The sequence below is a fragment of the Schistocerca piceifrons genome, chromosome 7, assembly GCF_021461385.2.
Source record: "Schistocerca piceifrons isolate TAMUIC-IGC-003096 chromosome 7, iqSchPice1.1, whole genome shotgun sequence".
In the NCBI taxonomy this organism is placed as follows: Eukaryota; Metazoa; Arthropoda; class Insecta; order Orthoptera; family Acrididae; genus Schistocerca; species Schistocerca piceifrons.
In genome coordinates, this window is record NC_060144.1 from 562,127,147 (window position 1) to 562,152,376 (window position 25,230).

A 25,230-nucleotide genomic window follows, 5' to 3' on the forward strand; every position below is an offset into this window, starting at 1 on the left:
TTATCTGGCTGGATGGTCTCTCTGGGCTCTGCAATGCTGATAGCAGAGACCACTGTGATTTCATTTAAGGAGCAATATTGATACTAGTATGAAACTTCCTGGCAGATTAAAACTGTGTGCCGGACCAAGACTCAAACTTCTAACCTTGTGAGCATGTGCTCTACTGACTGAGCTACCGAAGCACATCCTTACTTCTGCCAGAACCTCATCTCCTGCCTTCCAGACTTCACAGAAGTTCTCCTGTAAATCTTTTGGAACTAGCATTCCTGAAAGAAAGCTGTACCAGTAGATAGTGCATTATTTGGTTGTGACTTTCTTGCTGTTCATCTGTGATATCTTGAACAGTTGTGGCGTGTGAGACGTGGCAGCTGAGCATAATCACCATAAATGTAATAAAGTAATCTAAAAGTAATTATCATAGTTATCATTGTGAGTAGATTATCACTTGTAGCTGGTGTTTAACTTTTTTCATTATGGAAGTAGCATGTAGTGGCAGCACCTACCACAGTTTATGCATAATTTGACTTATATCACTGAAGCATCTTCTTCCAGGCAGAATTTATGGAACATGGTGTGAGAATGAATTAACACATATGAGGCAAAATACTTGTACATGCATTTTAAAAAAATTCTCAGACTTTAATTTCTCTATTTTATATACACTTTACGAGAATTTAATATACATATATTTTACATTTATGACACAGGCACCTTATCCTTTAAGGAATTCGGTACCAGTAACATCTCAAACTGTGTATAACTCTTTGTATTTAATATAATGATACAAATGTTAATTAGGAACTAACATGATCATCGCTATCTGAGCTTGTAGAGCCATGATATCCACTATCTACTAAGCAAACTGTCTGCCTTTTCTTATTGATGAAAGACTGTTCAGTCACTGGATTACATGAAGAGCTTCTATTCACAGGCACTGGAGCCATTTCCTTGACAGACCCCGCAGTTCCTTTCAAATGACATGATGTGGATTTGTTGTCATGTGATGTGGATATACTTGTCTCAATATTAGAGCTACAAATGGGGGAAGTGAAAGTCTTAACCCAGGTTTTTCCTGAAGAAGCGAAATTTAAAACAAGAGATTTACTACAGCTGCTACTCAGAACTTCTTGCTTTGTAGAAGAAGCCTCTGTGACTGCCTGCATTTCCTTATCAGCAGACAAACTAGCATTACTACAGCTAATATGAGTAACTGGAGAAGGCACATTTGAGATTAAGTTTTGTTTGACATTCATAATATTTTCTTGTGGACAGGATGCCACTACTTTTGTATTCATGCATGAATCAAATTGCTGAACACTGTCTGCAGGTAATACAGATGGACAGTCATTTTCATCCATAAGCTCTAAAGTTTCCTTCTGTCCCTGTATATCTACTTCACTTGTGGTTTTACCAGTTTCAGAAACACTGCATGTTTCAGCAGTGTGATTATATTCAGTTTCACCTTCTCTGGTTAGGTGCCTATCTGTCAATACAGTTGCTTCAGGCAATGTCACAGTCTGCGGGATGGTTCCCTTCTCTCGCTTCTTTACTAATATCTGTGAAGTGTGTTTTTTAGTATCACAACTGCCATGTGTTCTCTTCAGTGGCTTAATCAAGCCACGCATATCATTAGTCTTGCTGCTGGGGAGAACAGGACGTTCTATGATGGCTTGTCGAGACTGCGACTGACGTTCTAGAATACCTAAAATTTGGAAATAATGAAAATATTTTAAAACAATTACATACCTATATAAAATTCTGTAAGAGTAACTTCAGATAAAAGATATATTCCTTGGCAAGTGTGCGTGTAAATGCATCATACTGCAATGTACACATTTCCTAAAGGAACATTATGTCAATAAAATTGTCATGAGCTGTAACTACAAACTGCATTATAAACCAGTTTGTGTGCGGCTAATTCTGAGTGTGGGAACAAACAATGGAAGAGACAAGCACATTATTATGAAACACAAATCACCAGGAAACTACAGAACAAAATTCTAAATGCATGCAAAATTGAAATAAATGAACACTTTTTTCACGTACAGACTTTTTGAAAATATGAGGCAAAAGGCATCATTCATCCAGACACATGCACAAACACACACATGCATAAACACACGCATGCACAAACACACACACACACACAAAATTAAAATAACATCCACAGAGGTGATTAAAACTGAATGATGCACCAGTTTTTGACTATTTCTGCATGGCACTGACCAAGAAGCTGAGTATCTTACTGAATTTAAAAAATTTTCGTAACGGTTTTGAAAAATGTTATACGGGGTGTTCAAAACGTCTCTCCACAGTGCCATATGATTGTTAGCCGTGCGTGCCGTATGATTGTTCGCCTGCCTGGGTTACTTCCCTTCAAGTGGACTCTCTCAACATTACACTGTTTCGTTTATCTCAGCCAGGGTCAGTAGTATTGTTGGTGTGTGTCATTACGTGTTGACATGAACATTTAAGTTTAGTTCCTTTGTTTTGTTCGTGTCACTGTTAAAATGCTAACCACTGAAGAGCATGTGTTTTTAGTCGAACAAGTGTTCAAAGCTGGCAGTAAATACACAGTTTCAGTTCGTCAAACATTTAATTCAGTTTTCTCGGTGACAACACTCCCACATCGCGATACTGCGTGAGATTTGATTAACAAATTTCAAAGTACAGGTTCAGTGACAGATGGACCGAGAAGTGGTCGTCCTAGTGTTTTGTCTGAGGATAAACTACTCAATATTTCCGATAAAATGTGCATGAGTCCAAACAAGTCAGTAAGAAAACTCGCTCAAGAAATCGATGTTAATGTCGGAATGGCCCACACAGCTGTTAGGAAAAAATTAGAACTTTTCCCATACAAAGAGACAGTCGTGCAAGAACTGAAAAATACTGATCTTGGCAAGAGACTGCATTGTATTCAACAACAGGGGGGACACTTTCAACATTTAATGTGAAAAACTGTAAGTAAAAATGAATATTCAATAAATTAATAACTTTTATTTCACTGAGTTTCATTTCAGTATATTCAATGTGGCATATGGCACGTGCGGCTAACAATCATATGGCACTGTGGAGAGACTTTTTGAACACCCCATATTATAATCAAAAACAAAAAATTCTGTTGAGTGAGTTAGGACATCCATTAAGTACAAAGGAGTGTACGACATAGTAATATATCAATGAACTCAAATAATCAACCAATCTTTTGAACAGGTATGGTTTCCCGATATTTTGAAATATGAAGACATTAAAAACTCAAGAAATGTTCAAAGGAAGACGTGTGAAACAACTGAAGGGACACAAAGAGTGCAATAATGTTAAGTGTTGGAGAAAGTAGCAGCAATCCACTATTCACTATTTTATTGTAAAATATATTATTCTCAGCAACAAGGAAAATGGACTGGGAATGCAATAAAGAATTTTGTCGAAAAATGATATGAATAATGTTGCAGGTATCTTCTGCGATCTTGCAAAGGCCTTCGAATCGGTTACCCATAAGCCCTGTCTTGCTTATCTACAAATCAGATAAATATGCAATTTGAGGCATTGGTCTACAACGGCTTAATCATACTTGTAGAACAGAAGACAATGGGTAATTACCACTTGAAATCAATTGTCATTTTAAATGGAGTACAGGATTACAAGTTCTGTCTCAATACTCCGTTCTAGGGCCAAACCTGTTTTTATTCTACATAAGTGATCTATTGATAAATACGAAGTCAGTTCTGTTTGAAAATTGTACTTCTGTATCAATCAAAAGTAACAATGCAGACAGAATTTTGAGCTCTGTTGTGAACACTCTCAATATGTTAGAAAAGTAGTTCCAGTTAAATAGGTTGAAACTGAACACTGTTCAAAATCAAAAATTTAAAATGCCACAACATTAATACAGATCACAACAATCAGCTTTTCAATAAATTGATGCAACAGAATTACCTGGATACAATTTGGACAAGAATTTAAGCTGAAAAATACATGTTGAATTCCTAGCAATTAGATTAAGCAGTTTTAAATTTTCTGTGTAAATAGTACTGACACAAATACATGAAAAATAGCATATCATACTTATTTTGAATATATCATTAGGTATGACATAGTTTACTGATGTATTTCAGGTACTGAAGCTTCAGAAGAAAATTGTCAGATAAATATGTGGTGAACAACAGAAGAATCTTCCCTGATCATCTCCATCCTATACATTTATGAAATTATATTATTTTCACACAACAGACTAAAATTATTTGAATAAACTCATTTTGGCCAAACTTACTACACATGAAACAAAGATAATTTCATGCTTCTCACACACTGATTGAAAGTATATGCCCAAACTACACAGTATATAGAGATGAAAATATATTATAAATTATTAAGGTGTGTTGATATCAAAATACACGTCATTGTGGTAAGTATGCAAAACCATCGCAAAAGCATCTCTGCCACTGTCGGCATAGTTACTGTCATTATTTGCAGTTGTTGATCTCCTGTTTGTTGTTGCATCATATGCTTGCATAAAAAGTTACTATGGAATACTGAGCAATACTTATTGTGAACATGAGAATAAATTCGAGTTCCTGTAGTGGTGACCCTGAAAAGGAAAGCAAAGTTTAAACACTGAAACATGTAGTCAGAAAAAATGGATCCATTGATGCAAGCACCCAAAACTGGAATCAGAACGGAAGAACGCTTACTGTGTGACTTAGGATCACCATCCGTGACTTTTATTTCACCAAAAAATGGCATGATAAGGTGTAAATATACAAGATGGGAGTATGTGCAAAGGAATTGAAATGTTAAGCTTCCCATATTCTGGTTGAGACGACCTCAGATTTGGTTCACGCAAATCGAATGCACCTTTCAATGTGTCGGGTGTTCAATAACACTGATAGATTTAATATCATGGTCTCACATCTGGATTTAGAAGCACTTACTTACTTTACTTTAGGCGATCAGGTCCAGACGACCTCAGATTTGGTTCACGCAAATCGAATGCATCTTTCAATGTGTCGGGTGTTCAATAACACTGATAGATTTAATATCATGGTCTCACATCTGGATTTAGAAGCACTTACTTACTTTACTTTAGGTGATCAGGTCCAGAGGACCGCACACTACTACAAGGTTCCTCCTTCACTGGGTTTTGTTTTGTGCCTCCTGGTGCCCATCATTCTCTATTCCAATATGCAGCAAGTCCTCAAGGATTACATCCCTCAATCTCTTCTTTAGTCTTCCTGGTGGGCGTCTTCTACAGGGAGTATAATCCATGGCTTTAAAAGGCCATCGGCATTTATCCATCTGACTGACATGTCCTACCCATACAAGGTGCTTGGTTCTCATCAGTCCTAGAATGTTTGATCTATTGTACATTTCGTCTAGTTCACAATTATGTCTGATCCTCCATTCTCCAGTGATCTCATCCAGTACTGGACCAAAGATCTTCCTTAAAACTTTCCGCTCAAAAACAAGAAGATTGTTCAAGTTTTTTTTCCAGACACTCTAAGTTTCACAACCATACAGTATGACAGGTTGAAACATTGTTTTATACAGCTGGAGTTTGAAATTTCTCATGAGACCACACGATGCAAGACGTTGACTGAGACCAAAGTATGATCGATTGGCAGCTTGGATCCTCGCTTTGGCTTCTGCTTTACATGCTGCGTCTTCTGTAAAAATTAACCCCAGCATGGGTCCTGCTCATCACCAGACATTCCGTCTTTGATTAATTCACAAGGAGTCCAATTTTGCTTGCTTCCGCATCCACGCTTTCATTCATCTGCATTAGTTCCTCTTAGATCTGGACAACAGGGCCACATTATCAGCAAACGCGAGATGTGTGATTTTCTCACCCTCTACCTCTATACCCTTGGAGCTTTTACGAGAGGCTTCTCTCATTATCGTTTCAAGTGTCAGGTTGAACAATACCAGTGACACACCATCTCCTTGTCTCAACCGTGTGTTTATGTTAAAGCTCTCTGTGAGTTGGTTCCCAAGCTTCACTTTGCCTTTTAAATCAGTGAGACATATTCCAACTAGGCTGATGAGTTTCTTAGAGATTTAGAAGTAACTAAGAAAATTGAAGAAACGTTGTCACAGCAAAGTTACACTACGCTAAAGCAAGCTTTCATATGGTGCTACACACAACCAGAACAGTGACTACAAAAGATATTCACGTATGAAAACATGGGCCTTAACACTCGGTCACAAGTGCTCAAAAATCTATGTATACTAGCAGGCCCTACCTGAATAATCTTTACGCTTGTTATAGCTTCATAAATTTCCAGCCACCATGTTCGCTGTCATTGCAACACAGACAGACTTGACATTGCAAGTGTTAGCAAAGAAGGCAGACAACATTGCAGGTTAAGTAAGGTTTCTGCTTGTGCAAATATCAGCAATAGTCAAGACAAGAAAATGGGAACAGGCAGAGAGGTGGAAGCTGGCACTACTAGTCCCGCAATGTGCACAAACACTTCTCACCAACTCCACACACTGAGTGAACCCATCTTGAAGCAACTAGCATCACAAGAGGGGAAAAATGCTGCACACCAACAGCAGCCATGAAGTTGTACTTTGAAAAATAGAAAACTGCCATGTATCATGACTCACTGGAATGGTGGTGCTGGTACCATACATCTTTTGGAAACTCAATGCACTCAACCCTGCAATTACCCAAATTTCAAAGCTGGGTGCTAACATCCATTGCAACAACAGAAGTGCCCAGACAACAGAGTGGAAAAAAGATGGGGAAACACCACATTAGCAGCAGTCAACCCGTCACACTGATTGTTTATACAGTACCAGTTACTGGACAAATTTCGAACTGATATGGGTTCGAAAATCAGCATCTGTCCAAGAGGTGCTGGTGACGCCAATGGCAACAATGCAATATATAATTATTGGGGCCAATGATTCCAGGATCACTACCTAAGGAGAAAATGTCGAATGCTACACTTGGGTTCAAACTTCCAACCGACATAGACTTTTATGATTGCAGATGTGCCTGATCACGTAATCAGAGTGGACTTTTTACATGGTTATCAACTTATGCCTGACTTGGTCAGCCACTGATTAGTACCAGTACCCACAGAATGGATAATGACTACTGTGTCTTCCGAGTTCTGTCAAACGCAGTGTGACGTGCCTGTGGCTTCACCTTCATTGACGTGTGATGTCTCTACCGTATCATCCATGCCAAAGAACACTGATTTGTTTCCGTGCCCACAATGAAGTATGCATCTTCAAAAAAGTAGAAAGCCGGGAGTCATAAAGATTCAAATGCTGTCAACAATATCTGAGGAGCCACTTTTTCATAATTTACTTCTAGATTTTCCGGCACTCACCAAACCCTTCTGTGCCACCAGGAAATGCTCACACAATACTCAGCATTCCACCCACAGTGTCTGCATCCACAGAAGCTACTCAGAGCATGAGCAGAGTGCAATCAACTGCTGGAAGCGGGTATTGTGCCCAGGTCGGATAGTCAGTGGGCCTCCCCAATCTACATGGTTTGTAAAAAAGAAAATTCCTGGAGGATATGTGGAGATTATAGAATGCTTCACAGATGCACAATCTGAAACTGCTACTCTGTACCACATGTAATGGATTATTTACAGCACAATTAGTAGTGCAGAAATATTCAGTGCTACAGACTGCACCTAAGTGTATCACAAATTCTCATGGCGCCAGCTGACATTAAGAAAAACAGCAGTGATCACACCATTCAGCTTATATGAGTTTCATGTCATTCGGCCTTAGGAATACCGCACAAACTTGGCAATGGTTCATGCTCAAAGTGCCTAGAGAATTAACATCGTGTTTTTTGCTACATGGACGGCATTATTGTATTATCTGCTAGAATACAAAAGCATGCAGCACACCACAGCAGCTTTTCAGCTGTTTAAAAGAATATGGTGTAATTATTAAAGTAGGAAAATGTGTTCTGGAAAAGCAAAAGTTTAAAATGATGGGATACTTGGTCTCCCCGGCAGGACTGTCAGCATTGTCATAGCAGGTTGAAGCAGTATAACAGATGCCTCTTCGCACAACTTACAAGAGACTTTGCAAATTCTTAGACATGCTGAACTATTATCGACATCACTTGCTTCACTTAGCTGCTGTCCAAGAGCTGCTCTCGACATTACTCGCCAGCAAGAATACTACAGGGAACTGTAAGGTACTGTAGGCTCTGGATACCAAGGCAGCTTTCCAAGACTTAAGGAAACATCTAGCACATACACTGCTGCTAGAACACACAAGACTGAACACACCCTCTTGTCACTTATGGTAGATGTGAGCCCAACAGTTGTGGGAGTGACTCTGCAACAGAAAGTCAAGGGCAACTGGCAGCTACTTGCCTTTTTCTCTAAGAACCTGACTCGAAAACACTCAACATGGAGTGCAACTGATTGTGAGTTGCTTCCTATTTACTTAGCAATTAAAGATTTCCACTCATTGGTCGAAGGGACATTTTGCAATTTTTACAAGCAGTTGGCAGCCATTTTTCAGTGTGACATTGATCTCAACTCACTGCACCACTGCAGGCAGGTCGAGTACATTGCACAGTTCTCAAGTCATGTCCTGCACATAGCAGGTAAACACAACCAGATTGCAGATTGCTCTCTCAGAATAGTGCCAGTTTAAAATCTATTTGTTGGACAGAAATAGTGTTAGAACAACACGATGATCTTATGTATATAGACTGAAGTGGGGAGTGAAAATTTGTACCAAGTTCGGGAATTGAACCTGGATCTCATGCTCACTAGGCAGGTGCACTAGCCACTAAGCCACCTTGGCACAGCAGTTTGCACAACTGCACGGATTACCCTGGCATGCCTCCCTCCAATGTGGTGTAGTGGCTAGTGCACGTGGCTAGTGAGCATGAGATCCAGGTTCAATTCCCGAACTTGGTACAAATTTGCACTTGCTGCTTCAGTCTATATACATAAAATCGTATCTGTATGAGACCAGTAAAGTCTCTGAGATTGTGTCATTTCATTTGTATAAGTACCTGAACCTGGATTTTAGGGTGGATATGACCATCAAACTGTGTTGCAGCTCTGGTGTATGCCAGCCCAAAATGAGCCAGATGATTTTTGGTGTGAGGCTGCAAGAAGGAAGCAGTGGCCCTACATACCGAAACAATACTGTCGCGAAGTTTTTGTCATGCTGCATAACTTAGCACACCCAGGAGTCTGAACAACAGCCAAACTAGTCTCCGCTAAAGCTGTGTGGTCAGGGGTGCAGAAAGACTGTCGCACTTCGGCACACACGTCTCACATGCCAGTGTAATATCAGCAGGCATGTCTCCGCACCTGTTTCGCTTCCTGACATTGTCAACCATATTTTTGCACATACATTTGGGCAGTATAGGGCCACTACCATACTCTGACAGACAGTATTTGCTAATGATCATCGACTGTTTTATCAAGTGGCCACAGATTGTCATGGTACAAAATACATCCACTGAATTGGCTGCAAGAGTACTGTTGCTTGCTTGGCTCTCCAGGTTTAGCATTCTGTGAGACATAACTAAGGATCACAGGAAACAATCTGAAAGCCAACTATTCAATGAACATCTTCTATTGTGCGGCTGTGACCACCTCTGCATTAGCTATCATCCAGCGAGCAGTGGAATGGTAAAGTGATTCAGCCGCAGCCCTAATATGCAGTTCATAATCAGAAAAAATGCCACTGGTTCTACTCAGGTTGAGAATGGCAGTGAAGGAGGACATCAAGACATTTTGTCTCTTTGAGGCATACCTCACCTAATATTGGCTACTGAAATGCTTGTTGTTTCACAATGAAACAATTTATTTCACAATGTCGATTACAATATGGCCAATTAATACATTCCCAATATGAATATTTTAATTCTAGACACGGCAATTGTGAAAATGATAGAGTGCCACTCACCATACAGTGGAGATGCTCAATCACTGATAGGCACAACAAAAAGACCATCAAGCAGGTAAGCTTTCGGTCAAAAAGGCCTTCATCCGAATCAGGAAACACACAGGCGCACGCACACACGCAGACACACACACACACACACACACACACACACACACACACACACACAAAACATGACCACAGTCTCCAGTCTCTGGTTACTGAGGCCAAATATCAGAATCCCAACAATTACTAGCAAAAAGAAGTGCATTTCCTTACTTTTGTTTCTCCACAAAATATTCACAGCACCTTCCTTTGACGTTCTCCCAGCCACACTGGATGAAAATGAAAAAGAGGTAATTGGCCCAGGTGAAGGATGCATGGTTTTCATCATGACATCGTATTACGTAGTAGAGACTATTTGGAAATCCATTTGAAACAACATACTTCAAGAACTTTCCATGATATTAATGCACTGAGGTTGGGGGCAAGAAGACACCGAGATGGACAGCCCTCAATAACAGGGCATATAGATGACATGCTTAATGTCTTGAAGCATTTTCTTAGTACAGCCAAAGTGAAATCTGTACTTGTAGAGTATGCATGAATTGCAGAAGTTGCTGCAGTAACACAAGTACACTCTGTTACAGAAGAGTGCTTGTATTGATTTGCAATTCCTGGTGAGGGAACAGATTTTTGAGAAAGCTTGTTGACGATCTGAAATGGAATATCTGTGAAAAAACTCAACCTTCCAGTATGATCCATCAATTGCACCAAATGACAAAAACACTGTTGATACCAACTTAAGCAGACAAAAGTATTGCTGAGGTTTTATTCCAAGACAGGCCAGCTGCACTAACAGACTGCTGTGCTACTGTGTACTGAAAAAGTCAGTATTTAAAAATGTTGTGTTGTATGTATAAATGTTTTAGCCACTAACTTTGTAAATAAAACAGTGAACAGACTGAAAACTTGTATTAAGTGTAACATCTTCTGTTACATCTTGACTGTGACAGCTTAAATTATGGGAATGTGAAAAGTTTCACTGTGCATTTGGTCATATGTTGAGCACCTTCAGATTGTATACGTCATAGGCAGCGTTTAGTGAATGAAGTGTTCAACGTATGACAAAAGCAGTTGTGAACACTTTCTTCAGCAAATACCATCTGTAACATACAGAATACAATATATGAGGGAAACTGGTTAAGACCGCTATTGTGCAACATGATTATGTCTACAATAAAAGAAAGAGTATATTCTCTTTATTTGGAAATCTGACCTCATATGACAGTGGTTTTCATTCCCCAGTCTTGTGTGTACCTTTCATATTTGTATTTGTCTTTTCTACCCACTTTTAACTTTTAACATACTGAATGTCTGATGTCTGAAACTCCCCCCCCCCCCCCCCCCCCCCAACCTTCATCTGTGTATCTCTCAGTATTAAGCTGACAATTTTGGAAACTGTATTTCAAATTATTTCTATATTTTTATTTCAAATCCTCCTTTAGTGAAGAAAAGATGACTTTATGTCATCAGTTCTACTTACTCTGAGCAGGTTTCAAGGCCAGTAGTTTAGCTAAATGCACATCTGATTCTAGTTCTGGAAGAAGTGGCAGATCTAGTCCAAATTTATGAGTCAGTGCTCGATCTCGAGCCTCTGTTTTCTTTTGAGCACGTTTTTTTGCCTGGAACAAGTATTTTAAAATTACTTGTGCAGTCATACACATGCAGTCAGTAAATACATCTGGTACCAATGGTCAAGCAAACAGAGTTCTCTAAATATTTAGAAGTTGAGAGGCATGTAATATTAATTTAGCATAGAGAAATTGGTAGATAATTTTCACAATGAAGTAGATGAATTAAATAATTTAAAATAAGCATATATGCGCCATCAGTTGTACGATTATATATTTATTCTCTACTGGTTTTGATTATTACTATCATCTTCACAGGAGAAAAACAATGTATATCTCCTGTGAAGATGATTGTAATAATCGAAACCGGTAAAGAATAAACACAGAATCGCACAGCTGATGGCACAAATATACTTTTTTCAAATTATGTAACAACTGTAGACAGTCATTATCAAACAGCTGCAGACAGTCACCTATGCAAAAGCTCTATGAATTAAATCAGTTGAAACTGAGGGAATTAGATTAGGAAATGTGACACTAAGGGCAGTAAACGAGTTTCATTATTGCAGCAGCAAAATAAGCAGCAAAGGTCACATTAGTGCCAGACAGGCAATTTAAAAAAAATTCTGAAAAAAAAATTAATCTTTTAACATCAAGTATAACTTTAAATGTGTGCAGATGGATATGTGTGTGTGTGCGAGTGTATACCTGTCCCTTTTTCCCCCTAAGGTAAGTCTTTCCGCTCCCGGGATTGGAATGACTCCTTACCCTCTCCCTTAAAACCCACATCCTTTCGTCTTTCCCTCTCCTTCCCTCTTTCGTGATGAAGCAACCATGGGTTGCAAAAGCTTGAAATTTGTGTGTGTGTTTGTGTTTGTTATTGTCTCTATCAACATACCAACGCTTTCGTTTGGTAAGTTACAGCATCTTTGTTTTTAGATATATTTTTCCCACATGGAATGTTTCCCTCTATTATATTTAAATGTTCGGATGTATTTTTGAAGGTGTTTGCAGCATTGCACTGTATAGATGTGCTGCACAAATTCACCGGTGCCAAAATCGATGTCATATTCCTATCCTGCGTACCTGCTACCTCTTTCTTCTGCATTCCTATCCTATGCAACTGCTGCCTAACTTTCTGCCATCAGCCAATCTTCCCAAACTCTCCTTCCTGCTTCCTGCCCCTTTCTTCCCTGACCCACTCCATGTGACACAACCTCTCATCTAGTCAAACTACAATTCTCTGCCACAGTGTTCAGCCAGATAGTGTAGCTGTACAGGTGTTGTGTGTGTGTGTGTGTGTGTGTGTGTGTGTGTGTGTGTGTTGCTAGCTAGAAAATGGTTTTGTCTGAGAGCTAGCTGTAGTAACCACAATCAACTGCGAGAATGCCTTGGGCTGCGGATCGGAGCCGCCAGGCAGGGAAGCTGCCGGCGGTGGAGCACGCACCACCGGGTAAACACAAGGACGAGTCGGACGACAGACCAATGACAACCGACAACAACTGACCATGACCTACTCTGACCGACACATCAAGGAAGAGAGAAACAATGGAGGTTTGTAGAAACCACAACACCAAACACCAACAGTAAATCCACTCGGAACCAGAGCCAGGCAAAAGTCAACAACGAGCAACGCCAAGAACACAGTACCGCTGAGATAGAAACTCAATCCAGAGCGAGTACCAGACTGACGGGACTAGGGCAGAGCAGGTCCCTATATACGAAACCGGAGGGAGCGGCTATTGGCCGCTGTCTGCAGGTGGCGTAGCGGTGGCGCCCTCGCTGCGTGAGAGCCGTTGCGCGGAATAGCCGCCGCGGACGCAGAGCCCTCTATAGGCCGACCACGTTCATTTGTTCTGGCGCGTGTTCAACTTCTGCGGCGTGAGGTACTAGACTAGCAATATTTTCAGTCTACTTTATCTGCCTGTCTACAGCTCAATGCCTCTACTATTCAGAGAACTGTTACCTTTCCTTCTAAATTATTTAAATATGCAATTATACAGTACACTCATAATTACTGCAGCATGTACCTGACGTTCAGTGGTTTACTATGGTCCTATTTCAGGTGAAATGCTCTCAGAACTGGTGGACCCCATTATACAGGGAACTTTAGATAACATGAAATACAAATCATGGTGCAGCTCTCGCACACTGAAAAGCTTAGGTGGAAGTGAAAGTTACATTAACTGCCAGGAAAAATAATTAAAACCATACAGGGATTCAGCCCTAGACAAATGACCTTGAGCTCTGACACTATATTATGCACTGAACTGGATAGAGCATTGGTTAAGGCACTTCTGGTATACCTAGAAGTGTTACTGCTACGGCACAGCATAATAAAGTGTAGAAATTAGAAAAATTTATTAAAACTCATTAACATAGTCATGAGCAAACTCAAGTCAATGCCAGGGCAGAGGCAGAAGCAGGAAGCAAGCCAGTATGATGCAAGTAGGTCAGGTCGACAACACATTACAATACTGTCTGCCTGAGTGAGGACATGCCTTCGACAGGAAGAAGACATGACAGAAAACAAAAGGAAGTTAGACAAGCATATTCATTATGCTCATAAGACATGTTACAAGAAATTCTCTCTCTTTCACAAGAGTACATAGTGAGGAATGAACCTGGCAGTAAACAGCCTGTTAAGTGAATATATCAGAATGAGGAGGACACACAGCACTTGATTCTACGATTGCAACACTGTAGTGAAACTATGCCACAGATGTATGAACTAGGCGAAGATGCACTCGAGATGATGACCTCCACCTCATGAACATCGTGTTGCTCACTGCCTGCCATCTGCTGATGGAGAAACAGTGTCTTCCGAAAACGCCACACTGCAGGGTGCTGTCAGCACAGAACTTCAATGTGGAAGCCGGCAACAGGGCCACTTGGGGTTCACATTTCTGTTCAATTCTCAAATGCCTCCAAGGGCTTGAAACCTACCAGGGATAGAGAGGAGATCAACCAACCACATGACTACAGACACCATGTACATTGTGGGTGGGTAATCAAGGGTCATCATAGAATTTGGAGTGGGACCAAGGAAACCCCAGCAGCTAGTGCAAGAACCACTTTGTGCAGTGCAATGGCCACTGACACCTTCTCCTGGGTGTGCAACTGCTGAGCTGACTCGACGGACATAAGATAGAATCCAACATGCAGCTGTATGTGCCCCAGCTGAGGCTGGTGCAAAAGAACGACGACTTGTGAACATTGCGAGTAAATGACTGGACTCTAATATTAATGTTTTACTAGCATTGTTGATGCTTGACAGGTTCCTAACAGCTGTTTTGATCTAAAGCAGAGGCGTCTCCACTCAGCCCTCTGTAATATCGAGGTTGCCACTATTCTCGCATGGCTGAAGAAACTACCAGTCCAAGATTAGATGCTGCTGTCAGCACCACTCCCACTGCATCTCATGGACAATACATTTGACTGCAGTCTGTAAATATAGGGATCAGCCCTGTAGCTTGCAGCCAATGCTGTGTTTACTGGGAATTTCATCTATAACTTCTTGCTATGCCAGTTTGTTGCATCCATGCTATGCGTTTTTTCTTGGACTACTCTTCGGCTTTTTGCTTGTGACTAAGGTATTGGAATTTGTGCTATGGTCTGGTCTTGTTTGCAATGTTCCCTCATTGGATTTCTTTAAGCCTACAATGACTGTGCTGCTCTAGGCTGATAGCACAAGTGTGTGTGTGTGTGTGTGTGTGTGTGTGTGTGTGTGTGTGTGTGTGTGTGTGCGTGTGACAGTGACAGTGACAGAGAGAGAGAGAGAGAGAGAGAGAGAGAGAGGGAGGAATCACTTCAAATCCCTGTTCAGCTATTCAATTATGTTTTTCAGGGAGTATTCCCTTTCAAAATGGACATAGCATTGCTCAGTTTAAGCTTTTGCCCCATCTTTAATTGCTTTCTATGTTTTAATATATTTTGTGCAGGTGATGTGCCACTGCTCTTAAGCATTAAATAAAATGATACTTCCAACTGAAGTAATCGTACTACGCAACACATAATTGTCAGTAACAAAAATAAAATTATTGAAAGTAATCTTGCATCACAGTCATGCATTTATACAACTGAGTAATATTAGGGAAATTTGTGATTTCTGTATACCCCACTGACATGTGTCTATCAGCTGTATACTGGAATAAATATATACTGGCCAACTATTCTGCCCACATGTAAATTTACTGATTATATTTTACCAAACAAAAAGTAAGCATGTAATGGTTATAAACCACATTCAAATTGCAAGTATGCAAAGTCAATATACATAACAAAGCTAGAAATGAACTTTTATGTCAGGAAGGAAATCAGAAATGTAGATTACGAGAATTTTAGGAAAGGATGGATTGTTATGCACCATAAAGACCTTAGTGCAATGACCAGTCGGAGCTGCTGGTGGTAGTGGTCATGTGTACCTGAAGTATGCTTGCTTGAGTGAATTTATGGATGTCTTCTTTGCTGAAGAAGGCTTTGGCTGCTGAAAGCTATAATATGTAACAGTCTTTTCGTTGTGCCTGTCTACAAGTCAACGGATCATCCTTGCGGTGAGTAGCAATCTATCCTCATCCTAGTATTGTTGATATTCCACTGTTTGATTATGAGAATTTATTTGATAGACAGGTACACCAAATAAAACTGGGCAACAAGTGCAGCATCTTAGAAAATGAAGGTTATAACGACATTGATGAAAGAGGCAATTATTAACACAAGTACATAGGCAAATGTAAAATATGTACAAAGAAAACACAAGAAAAGAAGATCTCAAATGGAATAAGGAAAGTATTAAAGAGAGAGTAAGATTTCTAAACAAACAATAATATGAACAAGACAGAATTGCTTAATTAAACAAAACTATTTGGATACTTCTTCAGGTGGGTCAGAAGAAGAAATCAGAAATTGGTAAGAGAAACAACAGGAAACAAAAGGGCATGGAAAAAAATTAACTTATTTTGGATAGGTAGCACATTTCACCAGTTAAAATGAGAGCAGACACAGCAACTAATGACAGGAAAAAAAGTACAAATATTTAAAGAGATGAAGGAGAGCATGAATATTCACACCGCCCCACCGAGAGTAACAATCCACAATGGCAGTGTGAATATGTTAAATATGTATTCAGGATAAGACATGAATCATGATAATTAACAATGAAAATAATGACAATATATAAGTAATGGCAGTGAGATGTATAAATCCATGTGAGATACAAGGATTGGTAAGATGCTGGGAGATGATTAAATCTGAAGGAAAGAATATACAAAATAAAATTTGCAAAATTATTAATGGCATAAATCTGTTATTGGATGAGATTCACCTTGAGCAAACACAGTTTTTTTTCTCTTCATTTTTACCCAGACACATTTTGCAGAAGTTACATGCATCATCAGTGTTTTTTATATTTATTTATTTATTTAATGCTACATGCTTTGGAAAACCAGAAAAAATGAAAAACTGTGAAAACAGGTGTTACAGTCTCATTTTTTTCTGGTTTTCCCATTATCTTCACTGTAAAAAACTGCACTTCTTAAGTTTACAACATCATTGTGAGAGTGGAAGTCTAAAAAGTACTGTTTTTCACAGTGAAGATAACTGGGAACCAGAAAAAACATGACAAACTGTGAAAGAAAAACAACTTAATGCAAAACATAAAAAACCACAGCATGTGAGAACAATAAAGAAAATAGAAAATCCACTTACGCTGTAACTTCAGCAAAATATATCTGGATAAAAATGAAAAAATTGCGTTTACTCAAGATGAAAAAACAAATTTATTTTTATACAAATCTGGACATGAGAGCATCAACTGCAAGAAGAATATTAACAGCATATTTGTAAAAGAAGACAGTTCACCAATGAAATAATGCTTCAGCCATTCTGCTTCATTGGAAAGGCAAATGAAGTGTAAAAAACCATACGCTTATCAGCCTCCTATCTGTAATATACAAGATATTAAGTAAAGTTATCACCAACCACATAGAAAGAACATTAAGTTTTGACTGAGCACTAGAACAAGCTGGTTTTGGAAATAAAGGTAGTGTAATGTATGTAACAGTTCAGACAAGATGAGAATAGAAGCTCCTGAAATGTGGCGCTACAGAAGAACAATACAGATTACATGGGTAGATCATGTAACCAATAGGGAGGTATTCAATAGGACTGAGGAGAAAATAAATCTGTGGCATGACTTGACTAAAAGAAGGGATCAGTTGATAGCACACATTCTGAGACATCTGGAAATTACCAATTTACCGCATTTACCCAATCATGAGATGAGGCTTCTTTTCCAAATTCGTCATTTGAAAAATACAGGGTCGTCTCATATTCACAGATTAAACTATTGCAGCTGAGGTTAACATTTCTGCATTGTTAAGTCGAGTATATAGGGGTCGTCTTACATTTATAGATGAAAGCTTTGGCTATTGAGGTCACATACAAATTTATTTTGAAGAATGTGAAAGCGCAGGGCTGGGCAAATGATACTTGCATTCAAGCAGGCTCAAAATTTCCCAATATACCAAAGTGCTCAGTACAGTATCAATGCTGCTCAAACAATCACATGACATTTGACTCATATGGCACTAGTGGAAGGGGTATGCGAGAAACTATTAATTACCCAATACAACAGTCTACTGCTCTACTCAAAATGTGACAATTCTGTGAAACATAAAAGGGAATTGCATTATGTTCTATCATACTACAAACTCTTGTTGTATTTGAACAGTTTTGCAATAAAAGTTCTCATACTTGTATGGATACCATATACAAACATTAATGCTGATTGTTAAGTAAAGGCAACACTCAAAACTGAAAAATGTTGTTCTTCAAAAAACATTACTTGATTCTGAACACAGATCAATATTTTATTTGATTATGAGAGAGTGTAATGATTTACCAAGTGGGTTGCATGTGAGAAATTCATCCACTGTTCATGTGTTAGAATACTGAGTAAAAAGTTTACTAGCTTTTAATCAGCTTTAGAACATAAAGGAGACATTCTGGTGAAACAAGAAGGAAAATTAATATATTATACTGTAATAGTTGTTGCAAGAATAAACTGCAGCAGCAAGACCCATTATGGAGATATACCAAGGATGGCATGATGAGTGAAGTTTGGAAATTGGACTAAATTGTGATTGTGATATTTCATTTATGTATTAATTGCTGTTGTTATATATTACTTGCAGTCCATGTTTCACAGTTGCTCAAGAACAGCACTGTGCCAAGTATTGGAGGGGGTAACAGTAATATCAGCTTGGCTGAGAACTAGGATGAGTGTGGGGAGGGAGCAGTGAGCGGGCAGCAAATTATGTCCTGTTGCCAACCGTGGTCTTTTAGGAACATCTACCACATTTAAACTGCAGTTTGCCTGAATCCATTTGTAGTCATAAAGGAACCGATTTTAAAATTTGACAAATACTCAACAATGCAGGGTGAGGTAAAAGTCTGGATACATCCCTATAAACCTCGAATGGTGTGAGGAATCATAATGGCGTCTGGTATGGGATGTCTGTAGGTGGGGGCGCAACGTATAGGAGCTATGGTAACAGTGGCAGTCATCTTTAACTCCACCATCTTGGATTTGGGTTATGTGTTTCAAATGGGAAGGGGGCCACGTGGCTTTTTGAATTGCCTCTTTCTTAGGAATATACATGTGAACTCTATTTTAAGATACCTTCATTTGCGTAGGAGTTATGACCGGTCAAGAAATGAAACTGCATGGAAGTGATCAATTCTGTTTATTGTTGCAGGTGATCCACAATGACACACAACAGCAGGCATGCATTGAAACTGTGTTAATGAGCAGTGGATGAAGTACCACAGTGACTGCTGCCAATTTCAATGCCTGGCATCCTGAGAGTAATGCCATTTCAAATATGACAGTATTAAAGTTATTGGGCAAATTTTGTGTAACAGGTTCTGTGGTGAACAAGCCACTCAGTGGACATCCAAGAACAGCCACTGATGAGGAGACTGCAACAGCAATTTTGGCATCATTTGTGAAAGGTCCCCATCGCAGTATGCGTCGATTATCAGCAATATCTGGTGTTAGTCAGCATTCAATCCTGCGTGTATTCTGCACACACACAGTTGCGTCATCTCTCGGAGGATGACAAGGTGCAGTTTGTGGAATGGGCTCTGGATCAGTGTAACAGAAATCTAAACTTCATACAACAGATGTTGTTCAGTGACAAAGCTAGTTTTTATGTGCAAGGAGAAGTAAACAAACAGAATCATTGTTACTGGTCAGATGCAAACTCCTTCAGAATGGAACCCTGTAAATGTGCTGGTGGTGAAAAAGAGACAGTTTGGTGCATGTTTGGGACACAAGAATCGTGGTTCTGATGTTTATTTATGGAGAGAGGTATCTTAACATGCTCTGTGATTGTGTGCTTCCAACGCTACTGAATCCACAAGATGATTCCCCAACCTTCGTCCAACAAGACGATGCACCTCTCCACTATTCTACCAAAGTCAGACAGTTTCTGGATGAACAGTTTGGAGGTCACTGGATAGGTACGAGGGGTCCTACTGAACAGCTACCACAGTCCCCTGATCTTACACCTCTTGACTTTTATCTGTGGGGACATTTAAAATCATTGTATATAAGGTAAAAATCAACAATTTAGCCCACCTCTGCTGGCATGTTGAGGTGTGTGCCTCTGTTGACCCACAGATCTTGTAATGTGTGCAGCAGGACTGGCAAAAAAAGACTGACTGTGTGCGAGCACAATGGAGGTCATATTGTGTGTACACTGTCAAGCTGACTATGACAAGTGTCCTAAACTTTAACAGGTCATAGCTCCTACACAAATAAAGATATCTTAAAACAGATTTCTTACGTGTATTCCTGAGAACGAGGTAGTTCAAAGTAATGTGCCACATGATTCCCTTCTCATTTGAAGCAAGAGATATTTCAACATTCTAACTTCAGTATAGAAGCGAAATCCAATATGTATTCAGATAAAAAGAGCTGTGTTCTCAGGCCCCACAGTAACCCGACCTCAGAAATCACAACGTAGGAAGAAAACCCCAAATATTTGTGACAATGAAGACTTAAATTTCAGAGCTGTTCTATTAGGATAATGAGGATGAAATATAGTGATACCACAGATGAATGGTCTGCAAATTAATGTCAACCATTTATTTTATTTTTCCTTGTATTATCAAAATGTAGACACTCAATAAACAGCATAAATTTAGAGTATGTGTAATGTTAACTTCCTAATATCTGTCTATTAAACAGTTTGCAATTTTGATTAGCCAGAACGTGTTAAAAATAAATTTTTCTCAAGAAGCCACTTGAAAAAATGGGGGTTGCCTTATAATCAGTGTTGTCTTCCAGTCAGGTAGATACAGCAGTAATGGAGGGAAGTGTGTGGGTTGAAGATTGTAAAGTAATACCATGAAATGGATACAATAAGTAAGTTAAAAAGGATGTAGCTGCATTAGTTATTTGTTGATGAAGAGGCTTGCACAGTACAAAGCAGCATGGAGAGCTGCATCAAACTAGTCTTCAGACTGAAGACCACAACAACAACAATTCTAACAAACTTTGTAATAACAGTCCTTGAGAAATAAGGTATTTATTCAGTATACTGAAGAATGAAATGTATATCAATGTTACAGCTGCTCTTAAACTTTATCAAGATATTCAGAAATTCAGAATTGATAACAGAATTTGGCAATTAGATTTTAAATATGAAAAATCTTCTAATCCTGCCAGTCATATCAATTGATGAAAACATACCATTGATACCTACAGCTATGTCCCGTGGGGTCACTGCAAATGGGGAATAACACAGTATCTTCAGCTGACAGGTCAAGAGAGTACGCCATTGGTTGATTTAATGCCAAGTAGTCAATGACCCAATCTGATTTCTGCCTGCAAGTGAATTTGTTCATTTCTATGGCTGACTAAAGTACTGATGACAACTCTGCACCATCCCAATTATTCTCTGGACTGGTCCATGTAATTTATTTTTATTTATTTGCTGCTTTCTTTTAGTCTGTTATCCATATAAAAGAACAGACCAAATATTGAACATGAACAATTCTAATGGTCTGCAAATGCTATTTAATGGGGGGAAATATACATAGAATAACTACATTAAAAAATAACTAAAAAAAAGTCTGGATACTACCATTTGGGCATCTGGCACACAGATATCTGCTCATCCCAAATCCAGAAGGCACACACTACTGGTCTATTACACTATGCAACATTGGTAGATCACAAATTTTGTAATTTGTAATCCTGGACTGCACTACTACACTATACTACACAACAGCACACAACACTACTGTTCTTGGTATTAGAAACCAGCTGGATCTCTCATTTGCCTGGATGATTATTCCCTGGCGTACTGAGGTGCAACACAGGATTCGAAGGGGCTATGGCACCCAAGGTGGCTGTCAGGTCTCAGGAAGTCCTTCCTGGTCCTCCCTGAGGCTCATCTTCTCACTGCTTCCAGAATGTTGTTGTATGTGGCATGTCTCGTTATCATGATGTAAGGCCCCTTCTTGGTTGTCTCTCAGCATTGTGGGTTTGTGGTTCATAAGCCAATATCTTAGCTGTAAGCAAGTTCAGCTTATGCCATAGTTCTTCATTCCTTATTATATTGTAGACTGTTGCTTTTCCAAATTCGTTCCTGTCTATCAGTAACATCTTGTCTAATGACACACTCTCAGATGATGTGATCTGGGGTACCCATTGCTCCACATTCACAGGTGTTTGTGGGCACTGTCCTATTTTCAGTAAGTGCTGGGATATGGTCCATGTCTCAACAGATAATGTATAGCTCCCTTGGTCAGAAGGAAGTATGTCATTCCTTTTCTTTGTCTTATGTTAGGAAGGAACTGGTAGGTTCTCATTCCTGTTTCTCCACTGTCCCAGATTTCTTGCCATTCTCTATCAATGCATCCTTTTATTTCCTTACTCAATACAGCTTCCTCACCTTATATTCATGCTTTTTGAGCCAATACTGGGCACCTCTCTTTCTTACTGCTGCATCTAGATGTAGCAAGCCTAATTTCACCAGCAATGTCTCAGTCAGTGTTGTTCTATATGTGTCAGGTGCTGAAGTACACTTCTCTTTGGTCACTGTAGAGCCTGTGCTGTCCTTACCTTTCTGGCTCTTTGAGCCCAAACGCCCCACACCCGTAGCCCACAACAGCAAGTAAGATTGCATTGTGGTACATTCTTATTGCACTTAGTGGCAGCTGAAAACTTCTTTGGCCAACTGCTGCTATTTTATTTACGATTTTAAGGTGTCTCATTTCTATGTGTGCTTGGAAGTTTTGCTTTTCATCGATGGTAATTCCTTTTCTGTACATAGGATGGCCATTATTCTGACTGCTCGATCTCTCATTCTTGATAATGTTCCTTTTAGTAACATATAGACTGCTTTATGCACTGCTATTGTTAGTTTTTTTCTATGCACCAGTTGCTTAGTTTTTCAATAACTACCCGACTTTTTCCTCTACTTTAGCCCTTGTGTTAGCAGATACTACAATTACCAGATCATCTGCATAGGTGATGCAGCCCCTAATGTTTGTTATACCCTGAAGCTTGTTCAGTAATGGCTCCAAACCAACATTCCAGAACTCTGGACCACAAACAGAGCCCTGTGGACACCCTTTGATGGTGCTCCGTGTTGCACCTGGGCCTGATTGGGATATGAGTACAAAGACGTCTGCCTACTGCTATTCACTTCTACTTTGGTGAACTATGGTACCATTCAGCTACGCAATTGTTTTCTGCCTCACATACTACTTGTTTACTCCAATGTAATTCCAGTTGTGCTACTCCCCATTGGCTGCTCCCAATTGTTTTCATTTGTTGTTCTGAACAATCCACTGAATCAGTAATGGTTATAAACCATATATCATTTATTTTGTGTTTCGGTGTAATCAACTTTTGTGATCTAGACTGGGGACCACAAAACCGAAACTGTCCTACACAGCCTCAAAGAAAATGTTGAGGGTGTTATATTGGGGACATGAAAAAGGTATAGGTGTTTACAAAATGTAACAGAACCATCTTTGTTTTGCTGATGACACTGCACTATTTGCCTCTAGCACAAATAATTTCATCAACTATAAGGATAATTTATGGAAAAGTTTGAAAGGAGCTCTGAAAAACTAATTATGTAATAAGACTACAAAACTGTATAATCAGCAAATAGAAAAGTAAATAGCACAAATTTACAATGAAACCATGTAAACAGAAAATGAGATTTTGTAGCAGGATGGAAAGGAGCAGAAATAAACAGAAGAGTAAAACTGGACTGGAATTATTATGGGAAAACCAATCTTACGATGTGTCTGAAAAGGAAAGGTTACAATTGGTTTGTCTCATCAATTTTGATGAGGGCAAGGAGACATGGACTTCTAATGTGAAAACCATTCAAAAACTGAGAGTTACTTCATGAGCAATAGAGAGCTGCAGTTGAAAATTACTAAGAGAGACAGGAAAACAAATAATTGGATCAGGGAGCAAACTGGAGTGGAGGATGTAATTATGACAGTAGTGAAAATGAAGGGAAGATGCACTGGACGTATAGACAAATAAATGGATGGTAGAAGGACAAGGAGTCCTTTTCTGGAGGCCAAAAAATAAGAAGGCACAGGACAATGACCTAATGATTATACAAATGTAGGGGAAATATAGATGTGTGCAGCTCAAGATTATGATGAAAGGAAAGGTCTAGACACCAGTATTATTCAGCAGTGGATGTCAAAAGGCTGATAATGATGACATGGAAACAACAAATTTCTTGGAACACCAGTCTGCATTACATAACACATTAGAGAGATACAAATATTAATAGTAATTTTTTAAGCCTTGAAAATAAAGTGAAAGTACACAAACCCGAAAAGTTTGCCGTAGGGCACAATTTGCACTGTAGTCATCTTGCCAGCGATCTTCACGCATTGCTGCTAACCTACTAAGAGTTGGCATGATAGATTTAGCTCCTTTCTGATCTTTGTCACCATGTTCCAACTTAAACATAGCATCATCAAAAAGACGCTTACTGGTTGCCTTATCTTCAGGAACAACCTGTTCATTTTGTGTCGGATCCCATCTATTCTCTTGACGTCGGGCACCAGACACTATCACATAATCAAAATTCTGAAACAGAAAAAATCAACAATGTAAATACCCACATAAATGAAATCAAATCAAACAGAACAGTTTGTCAATAACACAGAAATATGAAGGATAAAGAGAAGAAAATCAGTGCTACTAAATATGAGTCAGACCAAACAGACTGTAATTAGAGGGGTGTTCTGCTACCTCTGGATTTATTTTCATGTAAATTATGCAATGTAGGGCTTTCAGGAAGTCATGAATAATTACACTCACATACACAGGTGCCAGTTTAAGTTTCAGGATTTGTGATTAAAAATAGCCTCAAAGCATTTTCTTATAACATGTATTTGAAATACTGTTGGAAAAAGTTCCACAGACTTTCAGTCATGTCCCACTTGAATTAGTGCTCAGTTGGGACACTCATTGGTCAACATCAACAGACTACAAGCCTTGCACAAATGTCCAGGTGGAAGCATATAATTCAGAACACTCTCCTGCCATAACACTGCTTAAATAATATAAGGAAATATTTCCTTGGTATGCACTGCAGGCATTGTCTCACATCTTACAAACATGGAGTACCAAACTGCCCCCCCCCCCCCCCCT

The 25,230-nt window shown here is 39.3% G+C and overlaps 1 protein-coding gene across 1 annotated transcript in view; it reads right to left on the bottom strand.

Annotated features, from left to right (window-relative positions):
* Positions 1-704: 704 nt before the first annotated feature.
* Positions 705-25,230, bottom strand: part of LOC124805044 (probable splicing factor YJU2B) — a 66,881-nt gene continuing 42,355 nt past the window's right edge. The window contains exons 4-6 of the mRNA XM_047265465.1: positions 24,403-24,663; positions 11,435-11,573; positions 705-1,702 (exon numbers count right to left, since the gene is read on the bottom strand). Of these exons, the coding sequence (XP_047121421.1) occupies positions 795-1,702; positions 11,435-11,573; positions 24,403-24,663 (1,308 nt within the window). The 3' untranslated portion in view covers positions 705-794. The remainder of the gene's footprint in view (positions 1,703-11,434; positions 11,574-24,402; positions 24,664-25,230) is intronic.